The 14,547-nt window shown below is 36.2% G+C and overlaps 1 protein-coding gene across 1 annotated transcript; it reads left to right on the plus strand.

The window, feature by feature from the left end:
- Positions 1-2,748: 2,748 nt before the first annotated feature.
- On the plus strand, positions 2,749-13,640 carry LOC103501082 (probable 37S ribosomal protein S5, mitochondrial). The gene is made up of 8 exons (XM_008464570.3): positions 2,749-3,564; positions 3,957-4,480; positions 5,627-5,677; positions 5,749-5,856; positions 12,523-12,618; positions 12,985-13,083; positions 13,176-13,235; positions 13,324-13,640. The coding sequence occupies exons 1-8, from the start codon at positions 3,066-3,068 to the stop codon at positions 13,387-13,389; spliced, it is 1,503 nt and encodes a 500-aa protein (XP_008462792.1). The 5' UTR covers positions 2,749-3,065; the 3' UTR covers positions 13,390-13,640.
- Positions 13,641-14,547: the final 907 nt, after the last annotated feature.

A 14,547-nucleotide genomic window follows, 5' to 3' on the forward strand; every position in this document is an offset into this window, starting at 1 on the left:
AAATCTCATCCAATAATTAATTAATTCTAATTTCCACAAAGTCAAACAATTCCAACATAATCAAAATTTAAACCAAGATAATTAAAATTAAAATTACCTTACTTTGGGGTGTTACATGGTATTCACATTCAACCAGGGTCATGCGAGTTGCCTGGGATTTCCACCAACGTCTCGTAATATTCAACCTTTTCCCAGACCTGAAATTCACCTTCAATTAGTGTCTCATACATCATTCCTCTCCAAGACCTGAGATTCACACTCGACCAATGTCATGTGATAAGTCTTATCTTCTCTCGATACGCACCCATTACAAACAATAAACAGAAACGTTAGTTTCCCAACTTACTTTTCTTCTATGATATTACAGTAGTGACAATATCATACAATAAGCATTGATGAAAGAATACTTTCAGATGATCGTCAACAGAATACCTTTTTCACTTATCAAATTTACAAACATAACATTAACTTTTTATAGAAGTCATTCATAAAATCTTTCTTCCATTGATGGAAGATTTATAGATATTCTACTTATGAGAGATATTAAAAAGCAAACATTTGTTACAAAGATACTCGTTTTGTTTATGACGAATTACTTGTAACCTTTATTCATAATTCATAAACAAACACAAAAAAGAATCATCAATAAATGACAACTTATAAATGACGTCGAATCTTTTTTTGTCACTCATGAATATACTTAGCCTCAACTCCTTCCTTTTCTGCTCTTGGATTCCTTTTCTTGCCCAATGGTTCCTTCCACCAGTCGTTTAACATTCAAAATCCCCCTTTCTCATTTTCATCCGAAAATCTAACTCTTTCGAACAAAACTCTCCTTTTCCTTTTTTGTCTTTGGCCTTTTTTTTATAGTGACATCTCACATCCAAGGGTCACTTCAACACTTTACACATGTCACCTTGCCGATTCACCATGCCATGTAACTAACCCAAACTCAACACGTAGGCTAAAATGCCCGTGACGATTGGACGCAACCTTATCTCCTTGGAAAGTCAAACTCTTTAAAATGCCTGACTATCTTTATCTTTTCAAGAAGCAACATACATTTATTTTTCCTCATTAGAGTTGTCTAGTCTTGTTAACATAGCACCTACTTTTTGCCAAATTCCCTTAAGCATAAGTACTTCTTCTCACATTATTGCATTAAACGCCTAACTCTTGACGTCCAGCACAGGCTTCTTCCTCATTATTTATTTTTCTTGCGTCGTTGACGTTCGTGGATAACTTATGATAGGTATTCCTCTTTGTGTCACCTTTTCTTCTTTTTGCGTGCTTCCTCGCGGGATGTCCTATACTTTTATCTGAAATGACTTCTCAGTAAGAATTCTCCTCAACCGGACTTCCTTTCTTCGGGTTAGAACCTCATGCATACTTCTTTTGCGGAACATATTCTACGATCATAAATCTCTTTGTTTAGTATCCGTGTTAGGGTCTTTATCGCGTTGGTGGTATGCGATCAGAGCCTTACACCCTTTCACATCAATGGGTCATTTCCACGCTTTACACGTGTCATTTTACCACTTTGTCACTTCGTGATTAGACATTTTCCTTGAAACGCTAACCTTATCTCCTTGGAATGCTCAATCTTTTGTTGTCTGACTCTCTTATCCAGAAACAACAGACATTCACTTTCTCTCGGAGGGTCGTTAGTCCTTTCAACAAAACACCTACTTCATTGCAACATACTTAGCCGTAGGTACTTCTTCCCGCATTACCATCTCAACGCCTAGTTCCTAGCATCAAATGCATGCTTCTTCTTTGCCAATCAATCTCATTGCATCGCTTACTCTAACGTGAATATTTCTCTTCACATCACCTTTTGATCTCCCATCACATTCTTCTTCGCAGAATACCTCTTATCTACACTTGTCAAATAATCCTATCTAATGAGGCTCCTCTTCGACATGACTCCCTTTTTAGATCAGGGCCTCACATAAATACTATTTTATTTTAAAATGAAGTTAACATATTATGATGAAAAAATCATGATTTTTTTTTCAAATGAGTTAACAATAGTACAAAAAAAAATATATACAGGGTCTAAAATAACCTATTTTTAATTTATATACTATCACTATAATAATTTGCACTCAAAACACTTGCTATTATAATACAGACTAAAAGAATCAACACCCCAACACATAGACTATTACAAATCAGAACATAATAGTAAGCATCCAAACACACAACTTATTATAACCACAACTAAAATAACTCACTTTGCACTACAAATGTTCCCTAATATTGTCCCTCTTAGAGGGATAAATGAGCTCACACTTAGGGAGCCTAAGTATACTTAAGGAGGAGGCTCACATTTAAGGGGGGTCTAGATGATCAATAAGTTAAAATCTACATTAGTCACTGTAGTATAAGTATTGCAAATAAGTAATATGTTGTAAACTGCCTAATTTTCAAAATTAATAGATTATGTTTACTGGGCACACTAACCCCAAAAGTAGGTGGTATATTACTAAATGGGTTATCAACTTCTACGTCTTTTTTTTTGTTTTTAATTTCTTTTACTGGTGGTGTTTTAATTGTTGTCTATCTTCTTTGTGCAAAGAAGATATATAAGAGAGTGTGGCGAAACATTCAAAGAGTTTTTTAGTGACTTATCACACTAGATAAGAATATTAAGAATATTTTGTTATATTTATAAATATATTGTCATTTAAAATAATTTGGGTACCTCGTAAAATTTAAAAAAAAAATCCTACACTCGTCTTCTAGATTCTTTCCCTACTCATATTTCTTTTACCGTGCGTTTTCTCCCTTCTCTTCTTTGCCGCAGCCGCACGCCCCATCGGCAGCTTCCTTCTCTCCTATCAGTATCTCCATTGCTTCCCAACGCCACCACACTCATCAACCTTCCATCCCCCTGCTTCCCATCTCTCTCCCTCAGCTGCTTCCGCCGCCGGCCGCCGGCACTCCACCACACACACAACTTAATGTCGTTTTCTTGGAAAAGAATTTGATTGAATTGAATGGTTTGAATATTTTATGAATGTGAGACGGTTCAGCTGTGATTGAAGTTTAGGCTCAAAGAAATGGTGAACAAGTCGCAAGCATTTTCTTGGTCGCGTCTCCTTCTCAACCAGGTCGTTCACCAAAACCTCATCAAAACCCCACTTCATATTTCCCGCAAAATCTCCTGTCTCCAACGCTTACCTATCGATAAAATTTCGAAGATTTCGTTGACGCGGTGTTACTCCACTGCTCATTCTAGAGTTGTGCACGATCTTCTCGCTGAGGTGGAGAAGGAGAAGAAGAGAGAAAGGGAGATGAGGATAAGGGCTGGTCTTGATACCAAGGATATTGACAATGAAGATGAAGAGGATTATATGGGTGTTGGGCCATTGATAGAGAAGCTCGACAAGAAAAATTCAAGGGTCACTGGGGACTTGAACGCCTATGAAGAACCCTCTGATTCTGATAGTGATGAAGACGATGAAAGGTTTAGTACTGAATCTGTCAGAAAGAGGTTTCAAAACTTTCAGAGGAAATTCGAGAGGCACAAGGAATTGCTGAAGAACTTCACTGATGCTGGTATGACCAATGATGGAGAGTGCCTTCGTTTCCTACTTGTTTTAATTTCTTAACATTGGAAGTAGTTTTTGTTAATGCATATTGGCTCAAATTTTGGAGGACTCCGAATATAGTGGCATCTTTTAACTTCTGTTTTTCTTAATTTTTTTTGTTGTTTTTTTTCGTTATTTGATACTTTGTTGCAATGGATTAAGCGAAACATGAACAAATGTATTGAAATGTTGCAAGAGTTCAGCAGTTTTTGATGGGGTTCTTCGATCTTAACATTGGAATATGTTCTCTCTTTCTTTCTATCTTAACCAAAAGAAAATTCATTTGACCATTTTTTTCCTTTGTTCAACATTTTGGACTTGTGTTAAAATATGCCAACATCGCCAACATGTGTTTGACAGATAACATCGATGATGCTTTCAAATGGATGAGTAAAATCGACAGGTTTGAGCAAAAACACTTCCAGCTTCGTCCTGAATATCGGGTAATTGGTGAATTGATGAACCGCTTGAAAGTAGCGGAGGGCAAGGAAAAGTTCATGCTTCAGCAGAAATTAAATAGGGCTATGCGAATTGTGGAGTGGAAGGAAGCTTATGACCCAAATGATCCTGCCAACTATGGAGCCATTCAACGCAGACAAGGAGGTCCATCAGTTAATCTTGAGGAACAATCAGAATTTGCAAAACAGAAGCAAACCATACAGGGGATTGATGATGATGATGAGGAAGAGTTTGATGACATGAAAGAAAGGGATGATATACTACTGGAGAAGCTCAATGCTATAGATAAGAAACTCGAAGAGAAGCTAGCAGAGCTGGATCATACCTTTGGAAAGAAAGGAAAGGTTCTAGAAGAGGAAATCCGAGATCTTGCGGAGGAGAGAAACTCGTTAACTGAGAAGAAGAGAAGGCCACTTTATCGAAAAGTATGTTACTCCTCAGCTTGTTTGTGTGTGCCTTTTACTTTGTCGTCTTCTCTCTTCTTTTGGCAGTTGATAGTTTCCAACTAAGTTTGCAGATTCAATAGGTAATTGTTTTTTCTTGATCATCAAATTTCAATGTCGTGCTCGAGGATTCAAAGGTCTAAGATGAGGCTTTCTCTCTTACTTTTGCTTATTCTTAGGACCTGACAAATTTGTTAGAAATTAGGCATGAGCTTTTCTCTGTTTCCGTAAATCTTTATGTTGTGTGTGTGTGTGTATATATATATATTTATGTATTTATGTATTTATGTATTTATGTGTTTATGTGTATATATATGGCTTTTTGCTTAGTTTAAATGCAAAGTATTTGTAACTATAGCTCTAAAAAGAGCTTCTTTGTTTCTGATTTGCGGCCTATTGCATTTTTTTTTGACAATGTTCCTATACCATGTTTTGGAAAAGACAAGGAAAAAAAAGAACCATATGTTTCGGTATCAAATACAATTTAATACTGAAACTGATTGAATGTCTTAAATCACCAATTCAACTCAAAAGCTTAAGTTGATGGGGTGAAAGAAAATTATCTAACAAAATGTAACATTTCATTATTTGTGATTAGATTATTGCTCAACAATTTTATAATTTGGGTTCAGGAAAAACACTTTTACAATTGGGTTTATTAACACATATACGAAGTATACTTTTATTGTGATTATTCTTGGAAGTACTATTGATCCAAAAATTTGTAGGTACTTTTATCGCTGACAGGCTGAACAGATGCAATTGTGGTGCATTTTATTGTCTGTAATGTGGGCGGAGTTCACAATTTTAATTGTTATTTTCTTGAAAAGAGCATACAATATTATGTTACTGGTTTATATATCTTTATACTTCTTCTATAAATTATTATTATAGTTTAGGAAATGTTAATATTTCACTTTGGGCGCTAGTGACGAGTTCTTTTTATATTCATTAGGTCATATTTTCTAGATTAGAGACCCTTCTTCTTGGGTGGTCCTTTTGTGGGCTTGAGTTTTTTGGATGCCTAAGTATTTTTTAGTTCGCCTTTTTGTCAATAAAGAAAAGAGTGTTAATATTTGAACTTTTTAATGGAAAATATTAACTTTAATTGTTACATAATGATGGCAGGGCTTTGATGTGAAATTAATTGATGTGAACAGAACTTGTAAAGTTACAAAGGTATGCAAAACCACCCTTCTAAATATCCTATTCAAATAAATAGTTTTTGATGATTGTACACTTTGATCTAGGGAGGAAAAGTTGTCAAATACACTGCTATCTTGGCTTGTGGGAACTACCATGGCATTGTTGGTTATGCAACAGCCAAAGGACCGGCAGTCCCGATTGCTTTACAAAAGGCATGTTGCTTGTACTATTGTAGATTCCTTTTCTTTCTCGTTTGGTTTTATTGAAATTTGAGAATTTCATCAAATGCTTAAAGTTCGAGTTCTTGAATGCCACAGAGTGAATTGATTTTTAAGGTGCTCAATGAGTGTTTTGCTTGAGTTGCTTTGAAAATATTTAGCTATGTTTTATCTGAAATCAAATAGTCAATGGATCGAAGCATCTGGATTGATCTATGTAAATGAGATAGAAATTGAATATGTGGTGATGCAAAAGTGAGAGAAACAAAAATTTATAGAAATATTTTTATACTCTCAATTATTGTTATTATTGTTTTTAAAATGAAACAGAAACTGTTCATTGATATATGAAATGGGTGACAAAAGAAGTTAGTTTGAATAACATTTACAAAAGATTGTGGGGAGGAGAAGGGAGTTTATCAAGGGCCTCGAGGAATGGTAGAGTTCCACTAAAAAAATGAATTTGAAGTCTTAATTAGGACTCTAGTTTGAGACAAAGACAAAGGTTAAGTGGGCTTAAGAGGGGGATGAAAGTTCTTTTTTCCATAGTATCACTAGAGGAGGAGAAAAACGAACTTGATTGAGTTCTTGGAGCAGTGGTCGTGGAGGAAAGGGAGATTGAAGAGATTTTTTCATTTCTCTCTTGACTGAGCCCCCTCCTAGTGTGTTCCTAGACCTGTCCACAATGGTTTAGATTGGTGCCCCATCCTAGAAAGGGAGAGAGAAGAGTTGGAAGCTTCTTTCACGTTAGAGGAAATTCAAAAGGTGGTATTTGGCTTTAGGAATAAATCACTTGGTCGGGCCACTGACCTCAACTTGGAGATGGGACACAGCTCCATACTTTTGCTCAGTAAGTTGTTATCTTTTACTTCCATACCTAACTCTAATCAATTTTCTCTCTTCCAAAAAGACTTAACAATTGCCATTTAACCAAAGAGTAAACCAAATTCATCACCGGGACTAAATTGTCAATCATCACCGACCCAATCTATCTGACCACAAAGATCTCTCCATCAACCCTCTCGACCCTTTTCGTGGCTCCCCTGATACCCTTTTCTGTTCCTCCTCTCACTTGTTATCAGTCTACAAAACACAATGGTATTGATGACCTTAATCATTAATGGAAGAAAAGTGCACAAACCTTGACAATGAAACTGATGCAGAAAAAGTATCTTTAGACTGTTCTTAGTACCAATGTCATATTCTTTCTTGGCCAATGGAAAACAAATTATGTAAAGGATATTAAGGAATTAGATGGGCTTGTTTCGTCTATATGTTGAGTTTTCTTTAAGACCCAAGGATGGGTTGACCTCCATTGTATGGTCATCATCTCATAGAATTTATGAGGTTAGGGTGCTTGGAAAAAGCATGTACTTGTGAAAAACCTTATTTTAAACCATATCCTTGTTTTGGTTATCTTACAACAAACTAAGCTTCAGTTAGTTGATAGAGTCACCATTAATTCCCTCCAAAGCTGTAGGCGCATTGGTTAGACCACTATTGAAGGGTTGAGTGCCTTGGGAAGTATTGTCATCATTTGAAACGACTCTTCCCACACTTCAAGGGTGGTCATTAAAAGGTGTTATCTCCCTTACCATTTACTTCTCCCTTGCTCCTTTACCTCTTTTTTTTTTTTTTTGGACAGAAAAAACAACTTTCATTGAGAAAAAATGAAAGAATACTAGGGCATACAAAAAATAAAATAAAATAAAAACGAGTCCACCAAAATACCCCGACCAAATCAAAGGGGTCCAACTGAGTAAAATGTTACCAATGAAACAATTCCAAAAGGTCTTCGAAATCGAAGTCCAAAAGAATATATGAAATCTAATAAAAGACCAAACCTCAAAATGATCCCTTTCCATACCATGAAACACCTGATCGTACATCTCCCCCAAATGTCCCACAAAATAGCACATGTTCCTGCAAGCCATTAAAAACTCCCCATCTCTCTGAAGGGTGGATGGAAGAGAAACTCCTTGATTGTCGTACGAACACCTTGATGGCCAGCATGGCTCGCACTGAACTCCTGCAAAAAAAAAAAAAAAAAAAAAGCTCCACACATCCCCAACATACTGGCAATCCCAAGAAAAATGATTAAGGTTTTCCTTTGCCTTCTGACAAAGCATACAACAAAAAGGCACCACAAGCAAAGTCCTCCTAACAAGCCTATGAACAATGTTAACCCGACCTAGCAAAACTTGCCACTTGACTTTCTTAGGATACTTTTGTCAAGATTTCTTTGGCTCACTATTTTATAATTGAAATATTTCATCACGACAAGGATGAAAGAATTCGAGGGCGTACGAAAACCTACGCTAAACCCCTAAAGAAAGGGGTTACAAAAGGGGTTACAACTGCTTTCTTTGACTCAGCTTTTGTAGGGCTCTCCTCTGGTCTCTTTGGAATGAAAAGAACACACTCACCTTTGGGGACAAGGAACATTATTTTGATAGTTTTGTTGAAGATTTCTATTTCTAGAAGAGCATAGCTGACATTTTGGATGCTGAAATCATGGTTGAAATTGAATTTTAGTAGAGATTTTTATGAGAACTTGAAATCATAGAATAGGCCAAGTGTCTTGCATGATCTTGGAACAGGATGTGCAATCATCAATCAAGCCTAAAGCTAGGATAGTGTTAAGCCGCCATTGCTTTTCACATATAATAGAAGAAATAAGGGTAAGTTGGCACGTGAGAAGGAGGACGGAAATAAGGGAGGAGGGGACCATCATGGTGGGCCCAACAGTTAGTTAGTAGTGGGAGTTATAAGCCGTGGTGATAGGAGAGAGAAGGTGTGCAGAATTTTGGTGAAGGAAAGGGGTGCCTCACTCCTTGAGAGATAGGAGGAGCAGAAGGATCAGGTTCCATTGTTCTTTGTTATTTTGTATTTTCGTTTCTCTTGTTCTTCTTTTCTGTTTTTGTGTTAGTAGATTGTTTTGGTTAGGGAAGGAGTGTTTTCGTAGTGCTTGGATTAAGAACTATATTTGCTTTCTTATATTGTTATTACGTTCGAGATATCAATAAAGTCGAAACACCACACTGGTGTTCTATCAATTTGGTAGAGCAACTGAATCTAGGCAAGCGAGGTGAAGAAAGGAGATGATCGGCTGGATCTTGTTGAGCAAGAAATATTGGAAATGAGAACAGAGATGAAGAAGTTACCTACTATAGAGATTGAATAGACCTTTGGGTTTAATTCACATTCAAGAAGAAAATGCAAATGTTGAGATTGAAGCAGTATACCTGATTTCCCTTTTCAAAGTGGAAGGTGGTGATTTTAGTAATTTCCCTTGCTTCTCTCCAATCAAATCAGCAGAAATTTCAAAGGAATTGTTGCCCGTTATTAACGGCTGTGAAGTTGTGTTGGTTTAAGTAAGTCTGTCTCTGTGTAATTCATATGCTCAGAATTTTCACCCATGAAGATCATTTCTTGGAACACAAGAGGCCTAAAAGACCCATCCTAACATTCTGCTCTTAAGAAGTTTATAAAAAATCATCACCCAGACGTGGTACTGATTCAAGAATAAAAAATGAAAATTCTGGAATTAAATTTCATTAAAAACAATTTGGAGCTTATGGATATAGGTTGGGAATCACTAGATTCATTTGGCGCATCTAGAGGCATCCTTACTTCAAGGGATAACAGTAAAATCACAGTGATGGAAACCATATGAGGGCGATATTCTCTCTGAAGGAGGATATCCTAGGCAGAAATTGTTTTGGCAGCCAGTTGTAGACAGAGTTTACAAAAAATTGGATAGATGGAAAAGGTTTAATATATCAAGATGTGGAAGACAAATTATTTGATACTCAGTATTGGCCTGCCTCCCAACTTACGACCTATCCATCTTTGTCATTTTAGAAAAGGTAATCTTTGATTTTGAAAAGCTAATTCGAAAATTCTTTTGAGAGGGGAATTCGAGAAGCAAGATCAATCATTTGGCTTCCTGGAAAAAGGTCAAGCCTTCTAAATTAGATGGGGGCTAGGTTTGGGCGGCTTAAAAAATAAAAACAAGGCCTTCCTTGCTAAATGGGGCTGAAGGTTTCTGAAAGAAGATTCCGTGTTGTGGCAACAAGTATTAAAAGTATCCATGGCTGCAAAAAATTTGATTGGCAGACTCTAAACAAATCAGGAAACAGCCTTTGAAGTTTGTGGATCAGTATCTCTAGAGTATGGGAAAAGGTGGTTGAGTTGGCAACTTTCGAAATAGGGAACCGAAGGAGAGTAGCTTTCTGAACACATTCGTGGGTTGGTGATCTCCCTCTTAAATCTCAGTTTCCAAATCTATTCAGATTAGCTCAGCAGCCCAATGATTCAGTTGCTCCCTATGGGGACTATTTCACTAATTCTTGGGCAGATTGCTAAAAGATGAAGAAATCCAAGATTTCCAAAGGCTATTAACACTCAAATCTCTGAAAGATCTAACGGATTTGGATGATAAGCGTAGTTTGGTCATTAGAATACTCGGGCCATTTTTCAGTTAGGTCCCTTTTGAAGCACCTCTCTCCCTCCTCTCCTTTTGGAAAAAGATTGCTTTAAAGCACCTTGGAAAACCAGCAGTCCAAGGAGAATAAATCTCCTGGTTTGGATTATGGCAGTTGGTTCTCTATACTGTTCCGAGACTATGCAAAGGAAGCTTCCCAATATGTGTTTGTTGCCATCAGTGTGCCCCCTTATTCATTTTCTGTCCCTTCTCAACAATGCTCAAAACAGCACCAATGTGTTCCAATTATGAGGGGGCCTTATCAAAAAAACCTTTTCTAATTTGGGTTAATTTGACAAAAGCGCTTCTAGCTGAGATTTGGTTTGAACGCAACCAACGCATCTTCCATGACAAAAAAAAGGGTTTGGGTTGACATCGTAGACACTTCTAAAAAAAACGCTGCAACCTGGTGCTCTTCAAATGCAGAATTTGAAACTTACTCCATACAAGATATTTGCCTCAACTGGACTGCCTTCATCTGAAGAGATTCAATGCAGTTTTCCCCTGATTGCTAGTTCATATTTTGAGATTTTGTAGTTTTGAAGGGCTTTTATATATATTTCTACTGTTGAGTTATTACTTTTCAGCTTTGCTTTTGTCTACAGTAGATAGCTTATATTGTTATTTTGGTCTTTACATGACCTTAGTACTGTTTTTGTATTTTGGATATGATGAGGGTGCTAAAAGGGTGTCAACCTAGTTAAGATGTCCGGATGCACTTACTGATTCTCTCTCTCTCCCCCCATTTCTAGGCTTCTCTATTATTCTCACTGTATAATTCTCTTGTATTTTGAGTTTATTAATAATAAAGAAGTTTGTCTCCTTTAAAAAAAAAAAAAACCTCCCTCTTGAGTACTCTCACCCAAGTTCTAGATCAATCCACAAAATATTCTCCCCACTCACTTATGTTCCCTTTATTTATAACATGTAGTAACAACCCTTATTCAATGACTACCAGTAACTCCCTATTTATGTAATTACCTTATGCCCATTAACTAACACAAACTTAATATCTAGTACTTAAGGTTATCCCGTCCTTCAAATACACCTTATCCTCAATGTGTGTTTACAAACTTGATCACAAAATCATACACCTTTTTCTTACTTTTAATATAATAAAAACACAAAACCAACATCCTTCTTTTTAGTCTCCAAAATGAATTGGAGTGAAGCCCAATAAGCAATCAAACTACCGCATTTGCTTTAATTTGAATTTGAAGCTTTTCTTCTCTTTGTGTCGATTGCATGTTTATTGGTAGGTTCTTCTCTTTTTTTCTTCATGCTGTCCCATTTGACCACTCGATTGTTTTTTTTCATGTCTCCTTGCGTTGGTATTTTACTCCTTCCCTTCCTCCTCTCACTAAGATTCAACATTTTTAAAGATCGAATATTCTGACCTTCCCCTTCTGGTTGTGTTTTTGACTCTGTGTTTGCGGATTCTTCTTTCTTTTTGTCCCTCTTGCCTTGCCATTTGCTTTTCCCCAACTTTTTCAGAGGGATACTTGGGTATGATTGTCGTCTTCCTGCCACTCTTCGAACTTGACCAGATAGCTTTCGAATCAAGTTTTCTTCTTTGCTTTGATAGCTGCTAATCTTTTCTCTTCTCTTTCCGCCCATCTTTGCTGGTATCCCTGATCCTTTGTCTTATTTCTCTCATTTCTCTTTGTATCTCTAAGAATATGTTAATTCCTTGATCACGATCCATTACTAAAATTGATGTTCCAAGATGAATGGTTCTGATACCAATTTGTTAGGATACTTCCTAACAAGAACAATATTCGAAGTTAATGAAATATAACTATAAAGAAATTCAAGATAACCCTAAGTATAAGGCACTTGGAACCTCCCTCTTGAGTACTCTCTCACCCACGCCCTAGATCATTCCACAAAATAACCTCCCCTCACTCACTTGCCCTCCCTCTATTTATAACAAGTATAACGACCCTTATTCAATGACTACCAGTATCTCCCTATCTATGTGATTACCCTTATGCCCCTTAACCAACACAAACTAAATATCTAATACTTAATCCTTCAGAAATAAATCCGGTTACTTGGAAGGAGCACACTCATAGTTTACAACTACATGTTATCTCTCTATCTAAATCAAACCAGTGCATAGTACTTATAATTTCAGCTTACATTGTTAATGTGTATATGATGCTATTAAGCAGGCGTATGAGAAATGTTTCCAAAATCTTCATTACGTGGAACGGCATGAGGAGCACACAATTGCACATGCAGTACAGACGGCATACAAGAAAACAAAGGTATTCAACCATTTCTAATGTTCTTCTTTCTGCATCAAAAGTTCCCTCGACCTCTAATCATGGATTGAAGGGTCCTGCCCCCTCCAGCACCGGGAAACACTAGAGTAAAAAGTAAGGACACTAAATCATTTCGCAGTATTTACAATTGGAGGCCTAACAGATAAATACCACACCGGTGGATGCAGCTGATGGGTTGCAACCCAACAATGTATACTGACTGCTGGACGACTCTCTCTTTCTCTAGTTTTAGATGATCCATATGGAGTCCTTCCAACAAAAATTACCTTTTCTTTTATTGCTTATATTTCATTTGATGGAAATTAATGATTCCTTTCTTAAATCTCCTTGTTTTTGTTGTCTGTTAAGGTATATCTTTGGCCAGCATCAACTACCACAGGCATGAAAGCAGGGAAAACTGTTCAAACTGTTTTGAATCTGGCTGGTTTTAAAAACGTCAAATCTAAGGTAATATATTCCTGTCCTCTATTATGGAGGTTAACGTAAAATGTATTTTTTCTTCGTTCCTCTGCTGCCTCTAACTTGAGTTCAAATAACAGGTTGTTGGCTCAAGAAACCCCCTGAACACTATGAGGGCCCTCTTCAAAGCTCTAAATGCAGTAAGTAGCCATTGAATTAAGATTGTTATCTTTGCCTTCCACAAGGGACATTCTAGTTATGTTCTGATCATATGTCGTGTTTCTCCAGATTGAGACTCCGAAGGATATTCAAGAAAAGTTCGGACGGACCGTTGTTGAGAAGTACTTGCTATGATAGGAGGTTTTCTTTTTCCTCTTTCCTTTTTGTTTCTAATTCAAAAGTTGCCGATTCTCAAGTAGATATACAAAAAGGAATTTTGGTATTTAAGTTAAGACGTCGAGGCTGTAACTTCTGTTAAAGGTTTGATCGTTTCCCTTCTAAAACCCAAGGGCATTATTTTTTTAACCTGTAGGACAGATTACGTTCAAGTAAGAGCTGGTCAATCTCTTTTTACATCAATAATCAAGAGAACATCATTTTCAGCATTCTTTGTATTCTATCCCCCTTCTTTGTGATAGGGGTGTTTGTGGGTTAAACCTAATTATTTGGGTTGTATATTTCTTCAACCCAAATAACTATTATTCACCCCACCAGGTTAGGTTGGCTTGGGTTACTAGCACGTAAAAATTTTAGTTAATTATTTTTATATATTGAGTTAAGATTAACAACTCAAACTCAATCCATAAGATCTTTTATTTTTTTTCTAATCAACCCAATCCTAATGAATTGACAACCCAACTTAGGTTGCGTTGAGTTGATCAGGTTTCTTGGTTCATCAATTTTTCTTAACACTGCTATATGTAACATGCATAGGGATAGATGCATAGGGATAGATGATGTAGTTGAACCCTTTTATATGGGGTGACTAACATATTTAAAATTACTTTGGTCATTTACACCTTTTTAACTCAATTTGGATGATATAAAAGTTACATTTAAAAATGCATAGTTAAATTAAATTTAACTTAGGGTGATTTTGAATATGATAAGTTTGAATTGATTTTGAATATGATAAGTTTGATTTTAACAATTTTTAAAAAATCACTTTCGAACATGTTCTAGAATATGTTTGGAGTGATACTTGAAGTAGTGATTTCAGAATATGATATTTATAAACAACTGATTTTGTAAAAATGATTTTTTAACAATTCCAACTTGTAAACGTGATTTTTAAATACATTTTGGAATTACTATATGTTTGGCTCAAAAAGTAATTACCAAATTATATTTTATATTTAAAAACTATTTAACCATCTAATTATAATTATAATTATTTTTATTAATTTTCTTGTACATTTTATTTTTTAAAATATTTTTGTTAAAAAGTTGGTCAGCTACGGTGATTAGAGGTTGAGTAGTGGTCGTGGAAGTTGGTTAATGATGGTGATTGAA

The sequence above is a fragment of the Cucumis melo genome, chromosome 11, assembly GCF_025177605.1.
Source record: "Cucumis melo cultivar AY chromosome 11, USDA_Cmelo_AY_1.0, whole genome shotgun sequence".
Lineage (NCBI taxonomy): Eukaryota > Viridiplantae > Streptophyta > Magnoliopsida > Cucurbitales > Cucurbitaceae > Cucumis > Cucumis melo.

Excerpts from the sequence above, each read along its gene's own strand:
- LOC103501082 (XM_008464570.3), top strand. The coding sequence starts at position 3,066 with ATGGTGAACAAGTCGCAAGCATTTTCTTGGTCGCGTCTCCTTCTCAAC. Across the intron at positions 5,857-12,522 it reads TCCCGATTGCTTTACAAAAG|GCGTATGAGAAATGTTTCCA; the intron begins GCATGTTGCTTG and ends GCTATTAAGCAG. Across the intron at positions 13,084-13,175 it reads TTAAAAACGTCAAATCTAAG|GTTGTTGGCTCAAGAAACCC; the intron begins GTAATATATTCC and ends TTCAAATAACAG.